The 19,027-nt window shown below is 47.2% G+C and overlaps 1 protein-coding gene across 1 annotated transcript in view; it reads right to left on the reverse strand.

Annotated features, from left to right (window-relative positions):
- The window catches only part of LOC135262729 (glucocorticoid receptor-like), a 73,433-nt gene extending 64,000 nt beyond the window's left edge, over positions 1-9,433 (reverse strand). Inside the window, exons 1-2 of the mRNA XM_064349898.1 lie at positions 9,254-9,433; positions 6,032-7,266 (exon numbers count right to left, since the gene is read on the reverse strand). Coding sequence (XP_064205968.1) covers positions 6,032-7,266; positions 9,254-9,346 — 1,328 coding nt within the window. The 5' untranslated portion in view covers positions 9,347-9,433. The remainder of the gene's footprint in view (positions 1-6,031; positions 7,267-9,253) is intronic.
- Between the last annotated feature and the right edge of the window lie 9,594 nt (positions 9,434-19,027).

A 19,027-nucleotide genomic window follows, 5' to 3' on the forward strand; every position in this document is an offset into this window, starting at 1 on the left:
TTTATCATCGTTTCATTTATTGTTTTTTTTTTCATTAACTCATAAAGCCCATCGCCCGATGTAGCTCCCCCCTCTCGACCTTCTCAAAGCCCGGGGAACGATCTTACCGAATGAAAACATGACGGGGGCTCATCAGACAGTGCCCTCAATCCAAATTCAATACTGCAATACTGGCACAATACACTGGCCTCACCATTTAAACCGAAACCCTGTCAAAATTCTGAATACATTTAAGTGACTCGGATGTGTCATGGAAGCATTATTCCTCATAAGAACTTCTGAATGTTAAGAATGTTTGCAGTAACCACATGCAGTAACATTTTTTTTTTTAAATGTTATTTGTAATTAATTGTGACTCGTGAATGTGATTAATCGTGACAGCCTGTCACAAGTCCTCACACCTGCACAGACAGCACACAGGCGTCATACGGACTAACCGCCCGCCCTCCATTTTGATCCGTTTTACAGTCTTAGCGGACGTCGGGCGGATTATTGACGCGCTCTACCCGCGGGGGCGGGCGTAAGAGACCGCTAGCACGTTACCATAACTACACGCTGCGCTGTGAAGCGACGGCCTGAATCTCCGCGGCGTGCGTTTTACGCGTCGCGCGCACTTTGAGCGATGAGTAACTAACGGGGCCCGGCGTCGGGACGGGGGTCTGGTTAGCCCCGGAAGGGTAGCTGCTCGTTATGTGGCGAGGCTGCTGGCGAGGAAACAGGCCTTTTCCCACAGCGATCACGCCCCCCCCCCCCCCCCCCCCCCCCGGGGTTTTAACGAATGCGCAACGCGTTGCAGCCCTGAAGTGCTGAAGCAACGTGCTTTCAGCTTTCATCAACAAACCACAAACTAAACAAAAAAAAATATATAATATATATATATATATATATATATATATATATAAATCAACCAGGCTGCATTCACATCGTTTATGAATATTAACTACAGGAGCAAGGACTTTGGAATTTAATTTCAAAACCTTTTTTTCTTTGTTTGTTATCGGAAAAAAAAGGAAGAAAATGACGACAACAGTAACAGCGGGACCGGAACATCCGCTGAGCTGCGAAAATGCGCGAAATGCACCCACGTAAAACTGCAGCGAGGAGGAGCGAGCTAAAATACGCGCTGGGAACGGGCGAAGGCTCGTATTTTACGCCGATTAGAAAGGGCCGTCACAGGCAATAAAGCGGACACCTGTGACTGTGACATCAGCTCTGAGGCGCGAGCCGCGATTCCAGACGAGCCTCTCTCTAACGCTGCTGCCCTCCTTAAACGCACGACCCCCCCGCCTCCGCCTAACCCCCCCCCCCCCCGCCTACCCCCCCCGCCCGCCCCTCAGCCCGCCTTCTCCCCGCACCCCTGCTGGACGTACGCCAAACGAACCAAAAAGCGACCAAACAGCTCGTCCGGCGGACCCGCGGCAGGCAGGAACGCAGACGGACGTTACCCGTCCCGCGAAAAACACGCACCCCAAAAACAACTGCCACATTCTTCTCTCCTTACAAAAAAAATGAATAAAAATGCAGCGACTGGACAGTAGCCAGCATAATTCTGATCTGCCTACTGGAATCCTAGAGGGGCGGGGGGGCATTAGGGGGGTGGGTACGAGGGGGGGGGGGGGGGAGCAGGCAGGCCCCCCCTTGCCGAGCGCTTCACAGTGGCGTGAGGAATGCATGCACCACCGTGCTTTTCAGTACGACCCAATTCCCAGCCATCTGCAGGGAGAGAAGCCCTAATCCAGAACCACCGCGTCTGTGGACAAACATAATAACATTAAACACTGAAATACAGTTTAATAAAACCCTGCTCCATCGCCTGGGGACGACCCCGCGGTACCAGCACTGAAACTGTGGAGTTCAGGATGGGGATCTCATCAGGGAGGAAGAAAACATACGCGCACACACACACACACACACACCACACACACACACACACACCACACAGGCACGCACACACAGCACACACGCACAACGCACACACACACACACACACACACACACACACACACGAGACAGGCAACACACACACACACAGGCACAGGCACAGGCACACACACACACACACACACACACACACACAGGCACACACACACGCACACACACACACACACACACACACACACACACACACACACACACACACACACACACACACACGCACACACACACACGGGTCGGAAGGTCGGCTCAGAAGAGGCAGGATAAAAATGAAACCCAGCGGGTGACCTCCTTGGTAAGTCCTGGCAGACGGTGAAGGGGGGGAAACTCCGCCTCGACCTAAAGGCCTGACCCCTCCCTCCCCCCGCCCCCTCCCCCCCCCCTCCCCCCCCCCCTACCCCCCCCAAGCCCAGGGAGCCGCCCACAATCCGGCCGGGGCCAGCAAGAACATTCCTTCTAGAACCCTGCCAATCAACCGTATCGCCCTGGCGACACTAAGCAACAGCAGGTGGTGGCATCTGGGGAGAGGGAGGGAGGCGGGCGGGCAGACGGCCGACCAGTCGGACGGACGGACGGACGGACGGACGGAGAAACGGACGGAGGAGGAGCGATGACATTTCTCGTGCGAGGGAGACTCGTGCTGGAGCAGCGGGAGGACTGGAATCGCGGCAGGAAATTCCACTCCCCTGGCTCTCAGATTAGGAAACAAGTCTAAACACAAGCAAGAATTTCAAAAGGGGGAGGGGCCGGGGTGGGAGGGTGGGGGTGAGGGGACATCTCCGAAATAGAAACAAACAACAACAAAAAAAACGGGTAACCAACAATCCCCCGTTCAGAGATGCATGGTTCATTAGGGGACACGTGAATGCTCTTTAACAAAAGAAAACCTCTCATTTCTGCTTACTGACGGCAGCCACATCCAGCGTGACCCCCCCCACTCCCCCCACTCCCCCACCCGGGGGCTTGCAGTCTGTTCACAAAGCTGAAAAATACAAGTATCTGCCATCTTTCATGCCCCAGACAAATCACTCCTTATAAATGGCATCGATCGTGCATTAGAAGTGATGAGTTAAAAAGCTATCTGATTAAATCAAAATGGATGCTACATGTCAAGTAGCATAGCCACCTTCATTATTCAGCCGTAGAAAGAAAAAAAAAGCCAATCCATAGAGCTCTCCTCAGCGTTTTCTTACAATCATTATTTTCGTGCTCGTTATTTTTTTTTTGCCACAGATCTGTCCGTAACGAAACTCTCCCTGGCCTTAAGTCGCAGCATCTGAGGATCATGCCTTCAAACTCCGCCTCGTCACACAGCACAGACAAAAATATACAGCGGCGAAACTGAACGCCAATTAAGTGACCATCTCACAGCATCACAGAGACATGCACTGCTGAGGCAGAATGATGGAACATAATAAGCAAACGGTAGCACACATTAAAGAGTGAAGTAGCATAGCTGTTCATCTGTAATGCCTATCGATAGCTAAAAACAGAACTCTGTATTATATTAACTGATCATCGCTGATATGTAGGCTACAACCCTCTACATACTGTAATACCTTTTATATGTCAGTGTGCGAAAATGTACACATAAACATTCCTCAAAGGATATTACTATGAAGGTGCCAGTGGTTAGACTGCATGCCCTTGTGCTACATAAAAAACTAGGCTATTTCTTAACATGTAAAACACTAACCAGGATAACTTTGTATATTGCAAAGCATTTTAAATTTACACTCCTTACATGTTTTTTTTTTTTTGTTTTGTTACTTTATTCAGACAGGGAAGACGCAGAAATTGTTAGAAAAATTATATATATATATACACATCTCAAATTACATAAAGTGCGGGGAAGCGAACCGCCGGCCACACAAGGGGATTCGCATATGGGTCTGGAGGTAGCCGCCAAACAGAAATACACACAGTCGGGGAACCGCACTGAAAAACGACGTGTGGGCTAGCTGCTCCCTCTCGCTTGCTGTCACCTCGCCTTAATGTCAAACTCTCAGAGGTCTCCCCGGGTGAAACAAACACTGCCAGGCTAACGCGCGAGCGCGCACGTGCACCAATTTCACCGAAACCAGCAAGTCTCGGGTCTTGACAAAAAAACGCGGCCGCTTTTATTAAGAAGCCTGAAGGTCGCGAGCACAACACGCGCGTTTCGCGCGCGCATCAGAAGCTCGCTTGCGCACCCGACATCAAACGGCTCTCGTGCCAGCCCTCCGAAACTGAGCAAAAAGAAAAAAAAAATCTATTCGACGTTCGCTCCGAGCGCACCTCGCAGGCAACTCCGAAATACTTTGGAGGGCAGAATCTTAAAAAATGTCGATGCATTCCCCCGTGCACTCTTAAGACATGTCATCAGCATCCATTTTCGTGACTAGGAAGATGTGCTCCGGGACACAGAGAGCATTGTGATCCAGTTGTCGGTTCTCGTTTTAAAGTTGCTACAGCCACGACACTGTAAGGGGAAGCTTGTTTACGCAGACAAACCGCATTTAACAACTGTTTGCGCTGCCACGGAACTAAAGACAGTCAACCAGTTCAGAGACTGAGACAAGCTCATAAACCCGCTGCCGTGCATGAAACATAGCAACAGAAAAGCAACAAAAAAAAAAAAAGAAAGAAAGAAAAAGGGGAGAAAAAAAGTTCTAGTCTGCTCCCAAACACACTGCAAGGGCCTCTTAAGCTACGCATTCCGGAATGTGCCGCTTCAGAATCATACAGTGAATCACTTGTATGAACCTTCCAACCCGGAGTGCTGTTATTATCACAGCAACCCCCGTGGCGGTGTCTTCAAGCGCAAGGCCCTAATTCACAGCAGCGCAGGCCAAAGCGCATAGCTTCCAGGACCCCAGGGGGGCGGGGGGCGGGGGGGAGTGTTGCCTCTGTGCAGAGGGGAGGTCCACCCGCCCGTGTGTTTGTGTCGAAATTGTGAGGGGAGGGGGGTGGTGGGGTGGGGTGGGGTGGGGGGGGCAGGGCCACAGCAGATCTGCACAGATCTGTACACGTGGCCTCCCAGCTACGAGGCAGGCCCCTTCGCCACGCCGAACCGATCTGCACTGACAAGCGCGGGCTGCAGCCAATCCACCGCCGGAATCCAGTGAATTCGGTTCCGCGCATCATTCACGATCAATTTTCTATATTCACACTCAGATCTAACGTTCAAAAGCTCCTCGAGGGTCGAGGACCAGATAATAATTCACCTCTTATGCATCTTCCGACATTTCTGTCACAACTTTCCTTGTTTTTTTTATTTCTTTCTTTTTTTTTTTCTTCAAGGATCTCCAAATTAAGCCCACATCCCCATCCTTTAGGGAAAGTAACACACCACTGGCAATATTTTCTAAAGGTCAAATGACACCGAACATGTACAACCGCTGATTAGTCATCACAGCACAAGCCCACAGAAAATTCAGCATGTTCTGTCACTGAGCGTTTGTCCGATGTGAAACTTGATGAGAAGGTCGAGCGCAACTTTCCGGCAGGCAGAAATATCGACGAAACGCTTCGCTGTGAATGCCCAGGGGTTGTACACACACCATTTCACAACCCTTCTCCCATTCAGAGAAATGGAATGAAGGTTGCGCAGTATTTTGCAACACGTTACAAAAAACGAGAAAATACATTTCACCCCCCCCCCCCACGAAAAGGCAATTTGCAACAGTGGCACAACATGGAGACGTTTCAGAAACGCGATATGCAAATCCACGCTTCCGCTTAAACCATGAGGACACGGGCACGCGAGCTTCTTCTTTTCGGAAATGCACTCACCCTCAGCCAGGAGATATTATTAGCTCATGATAGCGTTAGCTAATGTATTAGCTCACAGAAACTGCTTCTCTAAAGAAAATTGCAAAACCGCGTTTCCCCGACAATCAAATGCACCGTGAGAGATAGGAACTCGGGTACCTCTCTCATTCTCAATGGGAGTCGAGGAGGAAGCGCTACCGCCACTCAACTCAAGCAGAGCAAGGCCAACTTCCGGCGCGCGGTTTTGCCCATCGATCGAAACCCCCGTTTCCACGGGGACCGCGGCTGACGCTAGCGCGCGGCCGGGGACGTCCCGCCGGCCGGCCCGCCCGGGGTCTCTTACCTGATGTAGCCGCCGGCGAAGGCCTGGGAGACGGAGACGAGCTCGCCCCCCCGCCCCATGTCCGCGGGGTCGCCGTAGCCCTTGGGTCTGCCCCAGCCGTCGGCGGGGCCCAGGGGCGGGTACAGGCCGAAAACGGGCTTCTGGTCCGGCAGGCCGGCGGCGGACGGCGAGCTGACTCCGTAGTGGTAGCTCTGGCCGCCGGAGGTGCTGACCCCGCAGACGGAGATGGGCGAGTGCAGCGGGCTGGAGAGGTCCGCGCCGCCCATCTGGCAGTAGCTCCTGCTCTCCTTCTCCTGCTTGATCACGCCGGGCGTGCACAGCTGGATGAAGGAGTCCTTCTCCTTCTTGATGACGGGCAGGAGGCCGGCGGCCGCTGCGGCCTCCTGCGCCGCCTGCTGCTGCTGCTGCTGCTGCTCCGACCCGTTCACCCCACCGCCGCACATGCCGGCGATGCCGCCGTTGCCGCTGACGACGGGCTTGGTTTCCTTGAGCGCCCCCACGTCGCCCATCAGGGCCTCGTCCACGGACAGCGAGGACAGGAAGGCGGCCTCGTCGCCCACGTAGAACTCGTTGAGGTCCGTCAGGGAGCCCGGCAGCTCCAGGTCCTGCAGGATGTCCAGGCTGTTCTCGGCGAAGAGCCGGGCGTTCAGCTCCTGCTCCTTGCCCACCTGGCCGAAGCTCTCCGACTCCATGTCCAGCCGGTCCTTCCCCGCGGGGGAGAACTCCATCTTCAGCTGGAAGGGTTCCGGGCCGACTCCGACCCCGAGGCCGGTCAGCGGGTCCACGGCGGTGGAGCAGCGGTTCAGGTCCGCGATGCTGGCCTCCAGCAGGGAGAAGTTCTCGCCCAGGGAGAAGGAGCCCAGCGTGTGCTGCTGCTGCTGCTGCTGCTGCTGCTGCTGCTGCTGCTGCTGCTGCTGCTGCTGCTGTTGCTGCTGCTGCTGCTGCTGCTGCTGCTGTTTCTGCAGCTGCGGGCTGCCCCCCACGCCCAGCGGCTTGGCGTCGGCGTCCTCGGTGTACAGGCCCATGGAGGCCGACACGGCCGTGGTCAGCTCCTCCCGGGGGGCTCCGCCCTTGCCCACGCCGTTGGAGACGTCCCCCAGGATGGACTGAGGCGTCGCCGGGGCCGGCAGGCCGCTGCCTTCCCCCTGGAACGCTCTGCCGTTGGAATTCCCGAAATTCACCCGCTCGTCCTGGTTATTGCTGTACTTCATCCCTCCTCGATCCATGTCTTGTTCCTGTTGGAACACACAGAGAGGGGAGGGGCAGGGGAAGATTTACAAAACAAAAAAAAGGGGAATACTCAGTATAGCAGCGAACTGCCGTTGCCATAGAAATAAAGCTACGCAGTATTGTGTTTTTTTTTTTTTTTTTAAAAGGGAATTCAAAAGAGGACAGTGGCTCTGCAGCAAATTAACAAACTAAACAGTGGAATAACAAACTCCTGAGGACAATGTAGTAGCTTTCAAGGTTAGAAAAAGCAAAAGTTGACCTTTTAAAAATACAGACTATACATTTTCCAGTTAACTCGAGGAAATAATCAGCAGCTGGAATTAGTTGCGCAGGCCTAAGTGCTTTCTCAGAAATGCAGCCACTAAATTAGAAAAAGATGTTCAGCCCAAATTAAATATTTGTTTGGAAAATGTTATGCCTTTCTGTTGCACGGATTCAGGTAAGTGTTTTTCAAAGGGGGCCCCAACCAAGAATTAGCAGTATAAACGCTCACAGAAAAAAAAACACAATACGGCACAGTACAATACAAAACAACAACCATAAAACTTGCAATGACATTATACTACCCGACCCTGACAGCCACACATTTTTGCAGTTCATAGATTAAAATATCGAATACCAGCAGTCACTAGGCCTTCAATCATCAAATCTAGCATTCTACATTATTTTGAAAACAGGATACATTTTTAACAACGGGAGATCCCAATGAAACCCAGGCATCCCAAGCAATAAAAAGGTTATAGATTTTCCCAATAAGTTAACATCTTAAATCTGTATCTAGGGGCAACTAAAGGAACCCCCCAGCACTAGATAAAATTTAGAAATAACCAACAAACAACAATAAACAATAACATATATTATAATAATAATAATAATAAAAACGTATTATTATTATTGATATTATTTTTTATCATTGTTATTATTGTTGTTGAGATTATTATTGTTATTATTATTACTATTATTATTATGCATTACTCATATTTAGCATGTATGTTCGAAATAAACAACTACTTATAGACGCAAGTACTGTGCTTCGTAGCCTTGGTTAACATGACAACGCAAGTGATCTCAACAGTCGTACTGTTCCAGACGCTGATCAAGTAGGCTATACCATGAAGAAGCACAAGGTACGAAAAGCCCGAAGCACACCCCCTGCCCAGCGCGTGAAAAGAAACACATAACGAAACGAATGCATTATATGCCTACATCGCTACGCTCTATCAACATGCAGTTGACTGGGCAAAAATGCAGAATGCGAGATGAATTACGCAATAATATTATATTAGGCAAGCGCGTGCTTAAACATACTTACGTACCATTTTTCGGAAATATTCTACTATTTTAGCTATGTTTTCTTTAAAACAATATTAACTGAGAACAGGACGAGTTGTTGTCTGCTGAGAAATAATTGATCAGTAGATCCTATGTATGCATCCACAATATGCCAATTGGGTAAGTATGACCAGTACATGTAGACTGGAATCAAGTGTTGCATTAGAAATCGATAGGGTGCCATAACAAAAGAAAATTAGAACTGCGTACAGGGTATAAAAGGTTTATACTTTGCGCAATGACATGGAATAAACAACTACGAAAACGGCAACGGCACCGTTTAGAGGCTGTTTCCAAGACTCCGACAAAAAAAATATTTAGACTACTCATAAACGTTCAGATAAGTTCAGCAGTAACTCCGAAGCAGTCAAACGCTTATTGCTATGCGACAACGCATTCATTGATTTTATCATACGTATATTCTCTAAAGGCACCATGTAAACAGCTTTCCCTTGAGACACTTGTCAAAACATATCAAGTGTTTCATGCATACAGACAACACAAATTTTCAGTTAATAACGCTTCCCTAAATTAGTTAGAACTGAATTTTCCATGCATATAGCTTCCATAATAAATTGCTTTAAACCAACACATTAATTGCGTAACCATAACCATGCCTTTGCAAGTATATGGCTAATGTCACCAAAAAACGTCACTTGCATCGATTTCTCCAAGTCCGCGTGGAAGCTTATTTTCGTCCCTAAACCGAAGCCAGGAGAGGTTGTCCAGCCATTTAACGTCATGATGCGTCATCTTTTCCGTGGCCCTGCGCGCTATCTTGGCTAATAGACTACGAATGTCTCATGTTTGCAGCTTGCAAGCTAGCTAGCAGCACATTTTATGTACCTGACCTGCCCTGCGATTTCACCATAATGATACAAAATGGAGCTTCATGCAGTAGTTAGTATCTGTGCACCACGCCGGATCTGCCCTCATGAGGTGTGCTAGCTAACGTTAGCTAGCTGCCTATAATACCACCACACTGGTGCAACCTGTTGGTCATGAGCAGCTACTGCATTTAGCTAAGTTCCACATGTGACTAAACGAAACGGACCAGTTGCACTCTCAAAGCAAGAAAGTTGTTTTAAACAGACATAGCTGGCAACTGTACACCGGGATTCCTTTATTTGAACGGCTAGATCATTTTAATCGCGCCTTTCGCATATTTATATCGTGACAACACAAGAAGGGTTGTTACTCAGTTAACTTAGCTATCGTCCTATATCGTAATTGAAAAAAATTCGTGGCCGAAAAACAATGTTGCATTTTTAGACACACCTTTAAAAATACTTAAGTTCATATCGACACTGCGCCAAACTCTGGCACAAAACAACACAAGGTGAAATGACAACTACGGGCACGCTAGCTAATAATTTGTCAGCTAACGTAGGCTAGTCAGCGTGCCATCTCGCCTATTTCTTAAATCGACAACAAATCTATATAGTACCGCAAAACAAACGCATCACGACACATATCTTGACTCGCACACAACGCCATATGAAGACAAGGCAACAATGTAGCTTGTGTGCAATGTGTTTTAAAGGAGCTAAACAAACCTACCTCTTTCAAAGCAGAAATAATTAGGTCATCTCGAGTCGGTCACAGTCCGAAGCTGGCTAGCGTTCACCGAACTGGAAATCTGAAGTCCTTAACGTTAGCTAGCATCCAATAATTACTGAAATCCAATTTTCCGCATGGTATTTTGTTGTAAAGTACAAGCTAGCAAGAATGACAGTTGCGAGGTTTTTAGGTACCGTAGCAAGCCTATCTGCTAAAACAAACAACCCAAGTTAGCTTATCTCGCTACTACTGGTAGCTAGATATTGGGGGGAAAAATGCAAATATGCGGCTAGCGAACAACTGTTTGTAAATAATTAGCGATAACTAACGTTAAGCAGAAGAACTAAGTTAGTAGTTATACATTTATAAATAGTTATAAATCGCATAGCTACTGACATATCCTATCTTTTCGTTGCTGAATAATTATATAGCTGGGAACTTGGCTATATGCGGTTAGGTAGCCGACTGCAATATTCCTGCCTGCAATTAGTCATTAAATCTTATAATTAAAGTTACAGAATAAACATTATCTGCATATGTACCAAGCTGATTACAATCGCCAGCGAACGTCCCCCAGCAAGATTTAGAGCGATGGAACACGCCCCACGGAGAGGCAACTCGAGAGCTAACGTTAGCTAGAGCTACTTCATCCGACAATAATACAACCTTGTTGGCAAAGTAGCTACATACGGCAACTGCGGCGAGCTAACTAAACGTGCTTCGCCTTAATGTTGTAAGGCAATCCGATGCGTATTGCAGATTACACTCGCTATAACACTGAGTTTATTGACCGCTACCTAATAAAGATATGTCGTTAGTTAAGTTAGCGCTGTCTAATGAAGATAGTGTCGCTAGCGCTAGCTAATTATACCAAACTGGCGTGACTAGAGTTGAAATGTAGCTAGCCGGCTACCAGTTAGCCTGCAATAAAACAAACACTCACTGGAAAGGGGTGCGCTGCTTATTCGCTACAGCCTGAGCACCTAGTTAAGTTACCCTTGCCTTGCCAAATCGCTGGGCAACTTCCAAGAAAGACAAACTTTAGAGACGACCTATTATTATCGGTCAAGATAAATATTTTTAGGTTGTCGTATAACTTAATATTTTCAAAATGACTGAAAAAAGTTTCAAGATAGCATATCATAATACGTGCAGGATTTCAATGACGTAGTTAGTTAGCTAACCAGCTAGCTAGTACAGTCGATAGGTAACGTTTAGAGGGGACGAAGGACACGTTCACATTAGCAACTGTATATAAACACGACCTGTCTGAAATCCATTATAAATCCCAAGGAGAAGATCATTTCCCTCGAAACAGTCCATCTTCAAACGACACTTCTATATTCCGTTTGACATTTAGCTCATACATCGCAGAGAAGACCCCAGAAATACGGACAAACAGAACATTCACAGGCAAGAGACTTTGAACTGCTAGCAAAAGGACCTTTGCTAATTTGTCAAGAACTGACATGCGCACACGGAACCCGTCAGCTAATGCCAGCAACTCATGTTTACACTAAGTTCAAAGCGCTCTCATATATAAAGATATAATTACGAATAAGTAACAGTTTATTTATTTATTTATTTGTTTATTTAGCAAATGTCTTCCTAAAACCGAGACGAGGTTTGTCCCCTAGAACGGAGGCAAGGCGTTGAAGTTTTAAAATGACATTTTCAACATCAATCAAAATCTCAGCGAGATCTCATATTTGCTGATATGTTAAAAGTACACCAAAATGGCATGAATACAGTATTGCATATGGCCAGTCTCAGAAAGTTAACACGAGTGATAGCTCACACATCTTACACTAATTCACAATGGGATTATATATGTGATTTGCCACTCACTTCCATAGTTTATTTGAAAAATAGTTTAGCGTACAGATGTTATTTGTGCATAGTTCAAATAAGTAACCCCACTCTGCAAAACCAATGAGCTGGAATGGGCAATTTCCTTGTTGCCAAGGCTATTGATGACTTGTATATGTGAATTCAGTACTATTGTGGTAATAATGTGGTTATCAATGCATGTTGAATCTTTTGTACACTACATGGACAGAAATATGTGGACACCTGACATTCAACATCTCATCCAAAATTATGGGCATTAATATGGAGTTGGTGCACCCTTTGATGCAATAACAACCTCCACTCTTCTGGGAAGACTTTATGCTAAATGCTGGAGCTTTGCTGCAGGAATTTTCTTCCATCCAGCCAGAAGAGCATTTGTGTGGTTGAGCGCTGATTGGGTGATTAGGCCAGGCTTGCAGCTGGCTTTCCAATTGATCCCAAAGGTGTTGGATAGGGTTGAGGTCAGGGCTCTGTGATGGCCAATAAAGTTCTTCCACACCGATGTCAACAAAACCATTTCTGTATGGACCTCGCTGTGTGCCTGGGGGCATTGTCATGTTGAAGGGGGAAAGGGCCTTCCCCAAACAGTTGCCACAAAGTTGGAAGCACAGAATAGTCTAGAATGTAATTGCTGTAAGATTTGCCTTCACAGGAATTAAGTGGCCTAGCACAAATCATGAAAAACAGCCCCAGACCAAGGGGTGTCCAGATACTCTTGGTCATGTAATATATCCGAAGCAATTTCCACACGTGTGCATGCACACACACACACACAGGCACACACATACATAATGTTATTAAGATCACAAAACCAATATATTTATATAATTGTATTGCTACGTTGATATCATGGGAGCATTGAAAGTAACGCTGAATATTACCTGGATGTCTTCCAGTCAGAAAAACGAACCAGCTTAAGGTGGGATTTATCATAATTGTATCATTCATAGATGGAGTTGTATAGGCATGTCTAAAGCATTGATTCTCCGTCAGGTATAAGTGGGTGCAGTTCGGTAAGCGGTAACTCTTTGCCTGCCTAATGTGACCTTCACCTTTCCTTACCGACATTTGTGACACCAACAAAACAAAAAGAAACTCAGTTGCGTGGTGTTGAATTGATTATGGACTGGTGTGAATGATCCGCTGCTCTTATTGCTGTCTCTGTTTAAATAGTTTAAAAAATGATTCACTGTCCAAAAGGGAAAAATACAGTGTGCCAGATGATCTGCAGATAATACCGTTGCACAGAGAGTGAAGAATTGTCCGGTTGGATCATTTTAATTATGAATATCTAAAGGAAAAGAACGTGAAGATTAATGAGTCTGCAGTTTATGTGGCACACAATCTTTATGACTCGCAAATCTTTATTTTGAACAGCATCCCTGAATTCTATGATATTAATTACTTAGTTAATTTGTGCATCCCCCAGCAGTGTTTTATTGGACTGTACAACAATGAATTTTTTGTTTCAGAATATAGAAAAGTAAAGGTTTCCAGAGAAAAGAAGAGGTCATAAGTGCACGGACAGGAGATGGATTAAAACCAAATTAATTCATTGGACACTCACCAATTTGATGCCCATTCCTTCTTTCTTTATGTTAGTGTATACACAGACATAAGCCTTATTTAGGCCAATTTACAGAATATACATTTAACCCATTTATATTGCTGGATATTTACTAAAATCCAGTTTAATAACCTTGCTCAAGGGAACCAGATTCAAACATAACAATCCACTGGTTACAGCGACCCAGTTCTCGAACACCGAACCGATCTTTTGCACCATGTAGCATGTGTGGATTTTTCTCAGATTTATTTATCTTTTTTTTTTCTCTTTTTTTTTAAAGAGATGGCATGATGTGAACATGTTGCCAAGGCAACCAATGCTGTTCCAGCAAGCCGAGTCAGAGGTTGACAAAGACAAAAACACGATGTGAGTGAGCACAGTGGCAAACGGGAGAGACCCTGTCAATGGGAGTGTATGCGAGCATGAGAATGTTCAGACCCAAATGGCACATTCTGGATCCGTCTTCCACCACCACCCCTTTCCCCCCCCCTCCCTCTCTCTCTCTCTCTCTCTCTCTCTGTCACACACACACACACGCACACATATACATATACAGGTCTATGGATTCATTTAGAATAGCCATGTTGACCATGTGGTAGTCTCACATACATAACTATTTTAACTATATACAGGAATGCTCGTGCCCAGGATTTATGCTAATCTGTTCAATTCTGCACCCCTGCAGCTGTGACACTTAAGCCAATCGGCTCTTTCTCAATAAGGTACATAAAAGTGGTTCTGGAAGTCACTTGTGACCAAGAATTCAGCCTTCTTTCATTGTCCAGTCGTTTGTGTGCACATTCCAAATGTTTTAAAAACCCATCACTATTTAAACCGAACAAAATGGCTGTATGCGTGTATACAGATGCAGCTCTGATACGTTCAGAGATCTAGTTATGGGCTGCTGAAAATTGCAGCGTGAACTCCGTCTTTCATCAGCTTCCTGGGTGTCTGTTCTCTCCTGTTTTGAACTGGCTTTGCGGCCTGAGTCCTGTGAAGTTGAACGGACGCGTGTATGCGTGCTCCGGATGTGCTTAGACTACTGCGAGGCGAAATGCCGCAGTTGTCGTTCCCCTTGCGCTGAGGTGCATCGCCGCATGCGTCGCCGCATGCGTGTCAGAAAATATCCCGGCTTTATAGAATGCAAGATGCCTTGAAAACGTATAATCGAACAAAATAAAAGAAAACGATGAAGGTCGCCCTGGATGTGAAACTGAATATTCCCTATGCTATGTGTTGAAAGTTGAACGCGCTTAATTATAATGCCCATATTATCGTGACCTCCGCCTCATGGCTTTTAGTAGCTCCCTGGGCTGGGACATTTTGCCAAAGCGCACACTTAAAAAGGCGCACATTGTCAATTAATTGTGACAGTATGGTATTTAGGATTAGTCACTGCAGTTATTTTGAGAAAAACAGAGTCAAGCCTTTTACAAAAGAAGAAGGAGAAAAAAAAACATTTTCTGTAATCTTCCATGGAGACAGAGGGCTTTTTAACTGAATGAGCAACCTCCCCAGGCTTCTCTTCCAAGAAGCACATTTAACTGGAAATAAGGTCTTATTTGTTCCAACTACTAGAAAAAACCAATCACATGTTTTGCATGCAAACTTGCATGGACACCTTCGTAAAAAAAGATACTTCGTGATACGGGATGCTGTTTGTCTGTCTTTTGTGAAAACAACTTGTTACATTACAGGCATTTAGCAGACGTTCTTATCCAGAGCGACTTGCACAACTTTCATGGAGCATTTACATTTATACAGCTGGAAGCAGTGCAGATTAAGTACCTTCCTCAAGGGTCCTACCTGGGAATCAAACCTGTAACTGGGTTACAAGACCAGCTCTTTACCCATTACGCTGCACTGCCGCCCTTGACGTTTGTCCCATTAGGTGGTAAAGCAGGGGCAGTGCATAGTTTACTGCGTAATAATACTCAACAGGGTTGTAGGTAGGGGGGCTGTGTCAGGAGGTTGTTTGACGGAGGCAGCGGAAAAGTGAAGCGGTTTGCAGTGTGACCGCGAGGCTTGGGTTTCCCTGAGACTTAAGGCAGTCCCTTATGGCTGTCTTGCCCTTGAGCAAGATACTTTGAAATTCAGCTACGCTGGGAAACACAAAAACACTACGTGACCAAAAGTGTGTGGACCTTCCCAGAAGAGCGGAGGTTGTTATTGCCACAAAAGGTGGACCGAGTCCATATTAATGCCCATAATTTAGGATGCTGATGTCAGGTGTCCACATACTTCTGGTCATGTGGTGTAGCATCGGCAGCTTTACAGGTACTGTAGGTAGCGTTTTGTGACGCGAGCTAAGCTACGTTGGCCTCACAGGAGAACAGAGTTCTTTTGTGGAACGTTCATCAGCCACCATTCCAAACGCAGGCTTCACAGAACACGCCCCTCTCTCTTTCTCTCTCTCTCTCTCTCTCTCTCTTTCAGATGAACTCAGAAGAAATGAATGCGTGTAAAGCCAATCTGAGCAGCATTTCCAAACAGTGCTGATCGCTCACCCCAGTCAGGCCCCCAGTTATAAATCCTCACAAGGGGATATCGCGGCACGATTTCCAAATTCCTGTTCCGAGCATAACGGCAGCAGCATCTCGCGCTGCCTCCGAAGTCCCCAAAACACGGTTTCTCTAATACCACATTTACGTTTCAGCATGTGCCTTTAATTGAGATTGTTGTGCTGTCTAATGGAGCGACATATCCTGTCTCTGAGGAGCTGACGCAGAACTTGCATGGGGTCATGGGAATGCACGTGTGGAGTATGTGTGCACTCACACGGGCGTATGCGTTCATGCATGTAATTGCATGCGTACGTGTTTGCATGCATGCGCCATACGGCTCTCCTGTACCCCTCCTGAGACCCAGCAATTCACTTTTTGTCCCCTGTAGGGGATATGAGTCTCATATATTCTTTACTGAAACCTACATTACAAGGGACATTCAATAAAAATGAAGTAAATAATATTTTGAAAATATTTTTGAAAAAACAGCAAAAGGTTTTTGGTCCTCAAAGACACTTAGCAGAAAAAAAGACAGAAAATACTTAAACTTTCGTTCTGCCTGGAAGGACGTGTGGAATATGTGCATATGTGCGTTTCTAAACTAGTTTTCTTTTTTTTTTTACTGAGATTGAACTGCGGAGAGGCAGCTGCAGGGTTCAAAGGTCAGAAATGTCAGGCTGCGGATATCGTCGACAGTCTCTAAGCTCCTCCCCCATTCCAGGGGCTGATCCGTTTCCTGTGAGGGTTCGTCCTGACGGACAGCTCTTGGAGCCAGTTGGAATGGCCGCCTGCTCTGAGCTACAGGGGGGTGTGGTGAGGGGCAGGGTTTCGCTGTGAAGGGGAAGAGGGAGGGGGCTGGGGGGGGCGGGACAGGGGCAGGGGGCTCCAGCGCGGGACGGGAGGAGAGACAGGAACATCTGCTGAGCTGAAAATTTGCGCCTTTTTCTGCAGCTGCACTCGCTGCGCGTTGGAAAGTGTCCTCGGCCGCTGTTGCCGCATTCCACCACAGACTGTCATCTGTGCAGTTCATATTTCTCTCTCTCTCTCTCCTTTCTTTCTCTCTCTCCCTCTCTCTCTCTCTTTCTCTCTCTCTTTCTCTCACTCTCTCTTTCTCTCTCTCCCTCTCTCTCTCTCACTCTCCCTCTCTCTCTGTCTCTCTCTCTCTCTCCCTCTCTACCTCTCTCTTTCTCTCTCTCCCTCTCTCTCTCTCACTCTCCCTCCCTCTCTCTCTGTCTCTCTCTCTCCCTCCCTCTCTACCTCTCTCTTTCTCTCTCCCTTTCCCTCCAGTCACCCCAATTACATGGCAGCCTTTATAAATCTGTACCATTCCGTGTAGCACTTAATAGCTCTCTCTTTTCTCTCTGTCTCTTCCGCGGTGTAATTACAAGGACTTCAGAGGGAGAATATTCTTCACGCCAGACCGACCAGTCAGACAAAACCAGCATGACTCACGCTATCTGAACCCTGCTGCACCCCTACCAGGCACCAGCACCGAGTGGCAGGGGCACTGCCTACTGAGCAATTATGAGCATCCAGGATTTAAAAAAAGAAAACAAAAAAATAAATTCTTTTGACGTGACGTTCTCCTAACTTCGTAGAACAATAAACAGAGAGAGAGAGAGAGCGAGAGAGAGAGAGTCGTCTGCTCCAGTTTGCTGCCGGGCGACGGGCCGGAAATCGTTAAATATTCAAGGAAGCCGTCGTGTTTTTTTTTTGTTTTTTTTCCGCGTTTAAAAAAAAAAGTTTTCATATTTTTAAACGCGATTTACGCGAGCGCCCCGATCTCCCCCCCCCCCTGCCGTTTCGGGAAAACGGTGATGCGTAACGGCGGGGGGGGGGGGGGGGGGGGGCGGTGCCCTGGGGCCGCGCGGCGCGGCGGTCTCTAACGGAGGGCAGGGCTGCTTCGGCGCGGCGCGGCGTCTCCCCCGCGGGGACCGGGGACGAGGCGAGCGTGGGCGCCCATGCAGCCGCGCTCATTACGCCGCCGCCGCCGCCGCGGAGGACACGGCAGGGGTATGCGTGCGGCTAGTGAGGCGGGAGAGGGGCAGGAGCATGTCCACGTCCCCTGGGGGGGGGGGGGGGGGGCAGTGGGGGGCGGTTGAGCGGAAGTCTCATTGTTCCTGAGCCCCCCCCCGACCCCCCACCCCCACCTCATTCCCCTAAACCCCCCCCCCCTCTCCAGCAGCAGGCACACATATAGGGAAAAAAAAGACACTCTGAATTGGGGGGGGGGGGGGATGGAAACATCGTTTGAAGCAAAAATGCCTGTTGTAATACTAATAAAGACCCCATATTACAATGAGCAAAACCTAGGGTGTGTGCGCACACACACACACACACACAACAACGCACCCCCACACCCATAAGCACAAACGCGCATTCCGAACAAACACACATTATCACGCCCATATGCACACAACAATACACACGCTCATACGTACACAAAACAATACAAACACACACAAACACACCCACATGCACACAACAATACACACGCTCATACATACACAAAACAATACAAACACACACAAACACACCCATATGCACACAACAATACACACGCTCATACATACACAAAACAATACAAACACACACAAACACACCCATATGCACACAACAATACACACGCTCATACATACACAAAACAATACAAACACACACAAACACACCCATATGCACACAACAATACACACCTCATACATACACAAAACAATACAAACACACACAAACACGCCCATATGCACACAACAATACACACGCTCATACATACACAAAACAATACAAACACACAAACACACCCATATGCACACAACAATACACACGCTCATACATACACAAAACAATACAAACACACACAAACACACCCATATGCACACAACAATACACACGCTCATACATACACAAAACAATACAAACACACACAAACACACCCACATGCACACAACAATACAC

This window comes from Anguilla rostrata, chromosome 9 (assembly GCF_018555375.3).
Source record: "Anguilla rostrata isolate EN2019 chromosome 9, ASM1855537v3, whole genome shotgun sequence".
In the NCBI taxonomy this organism is placed as follows: Eukaryota; Metazoa; Chordata; class Actinopteri; order Anguilliformes; family Anguillidae; genus Anguilla; species Anguilla rostrata.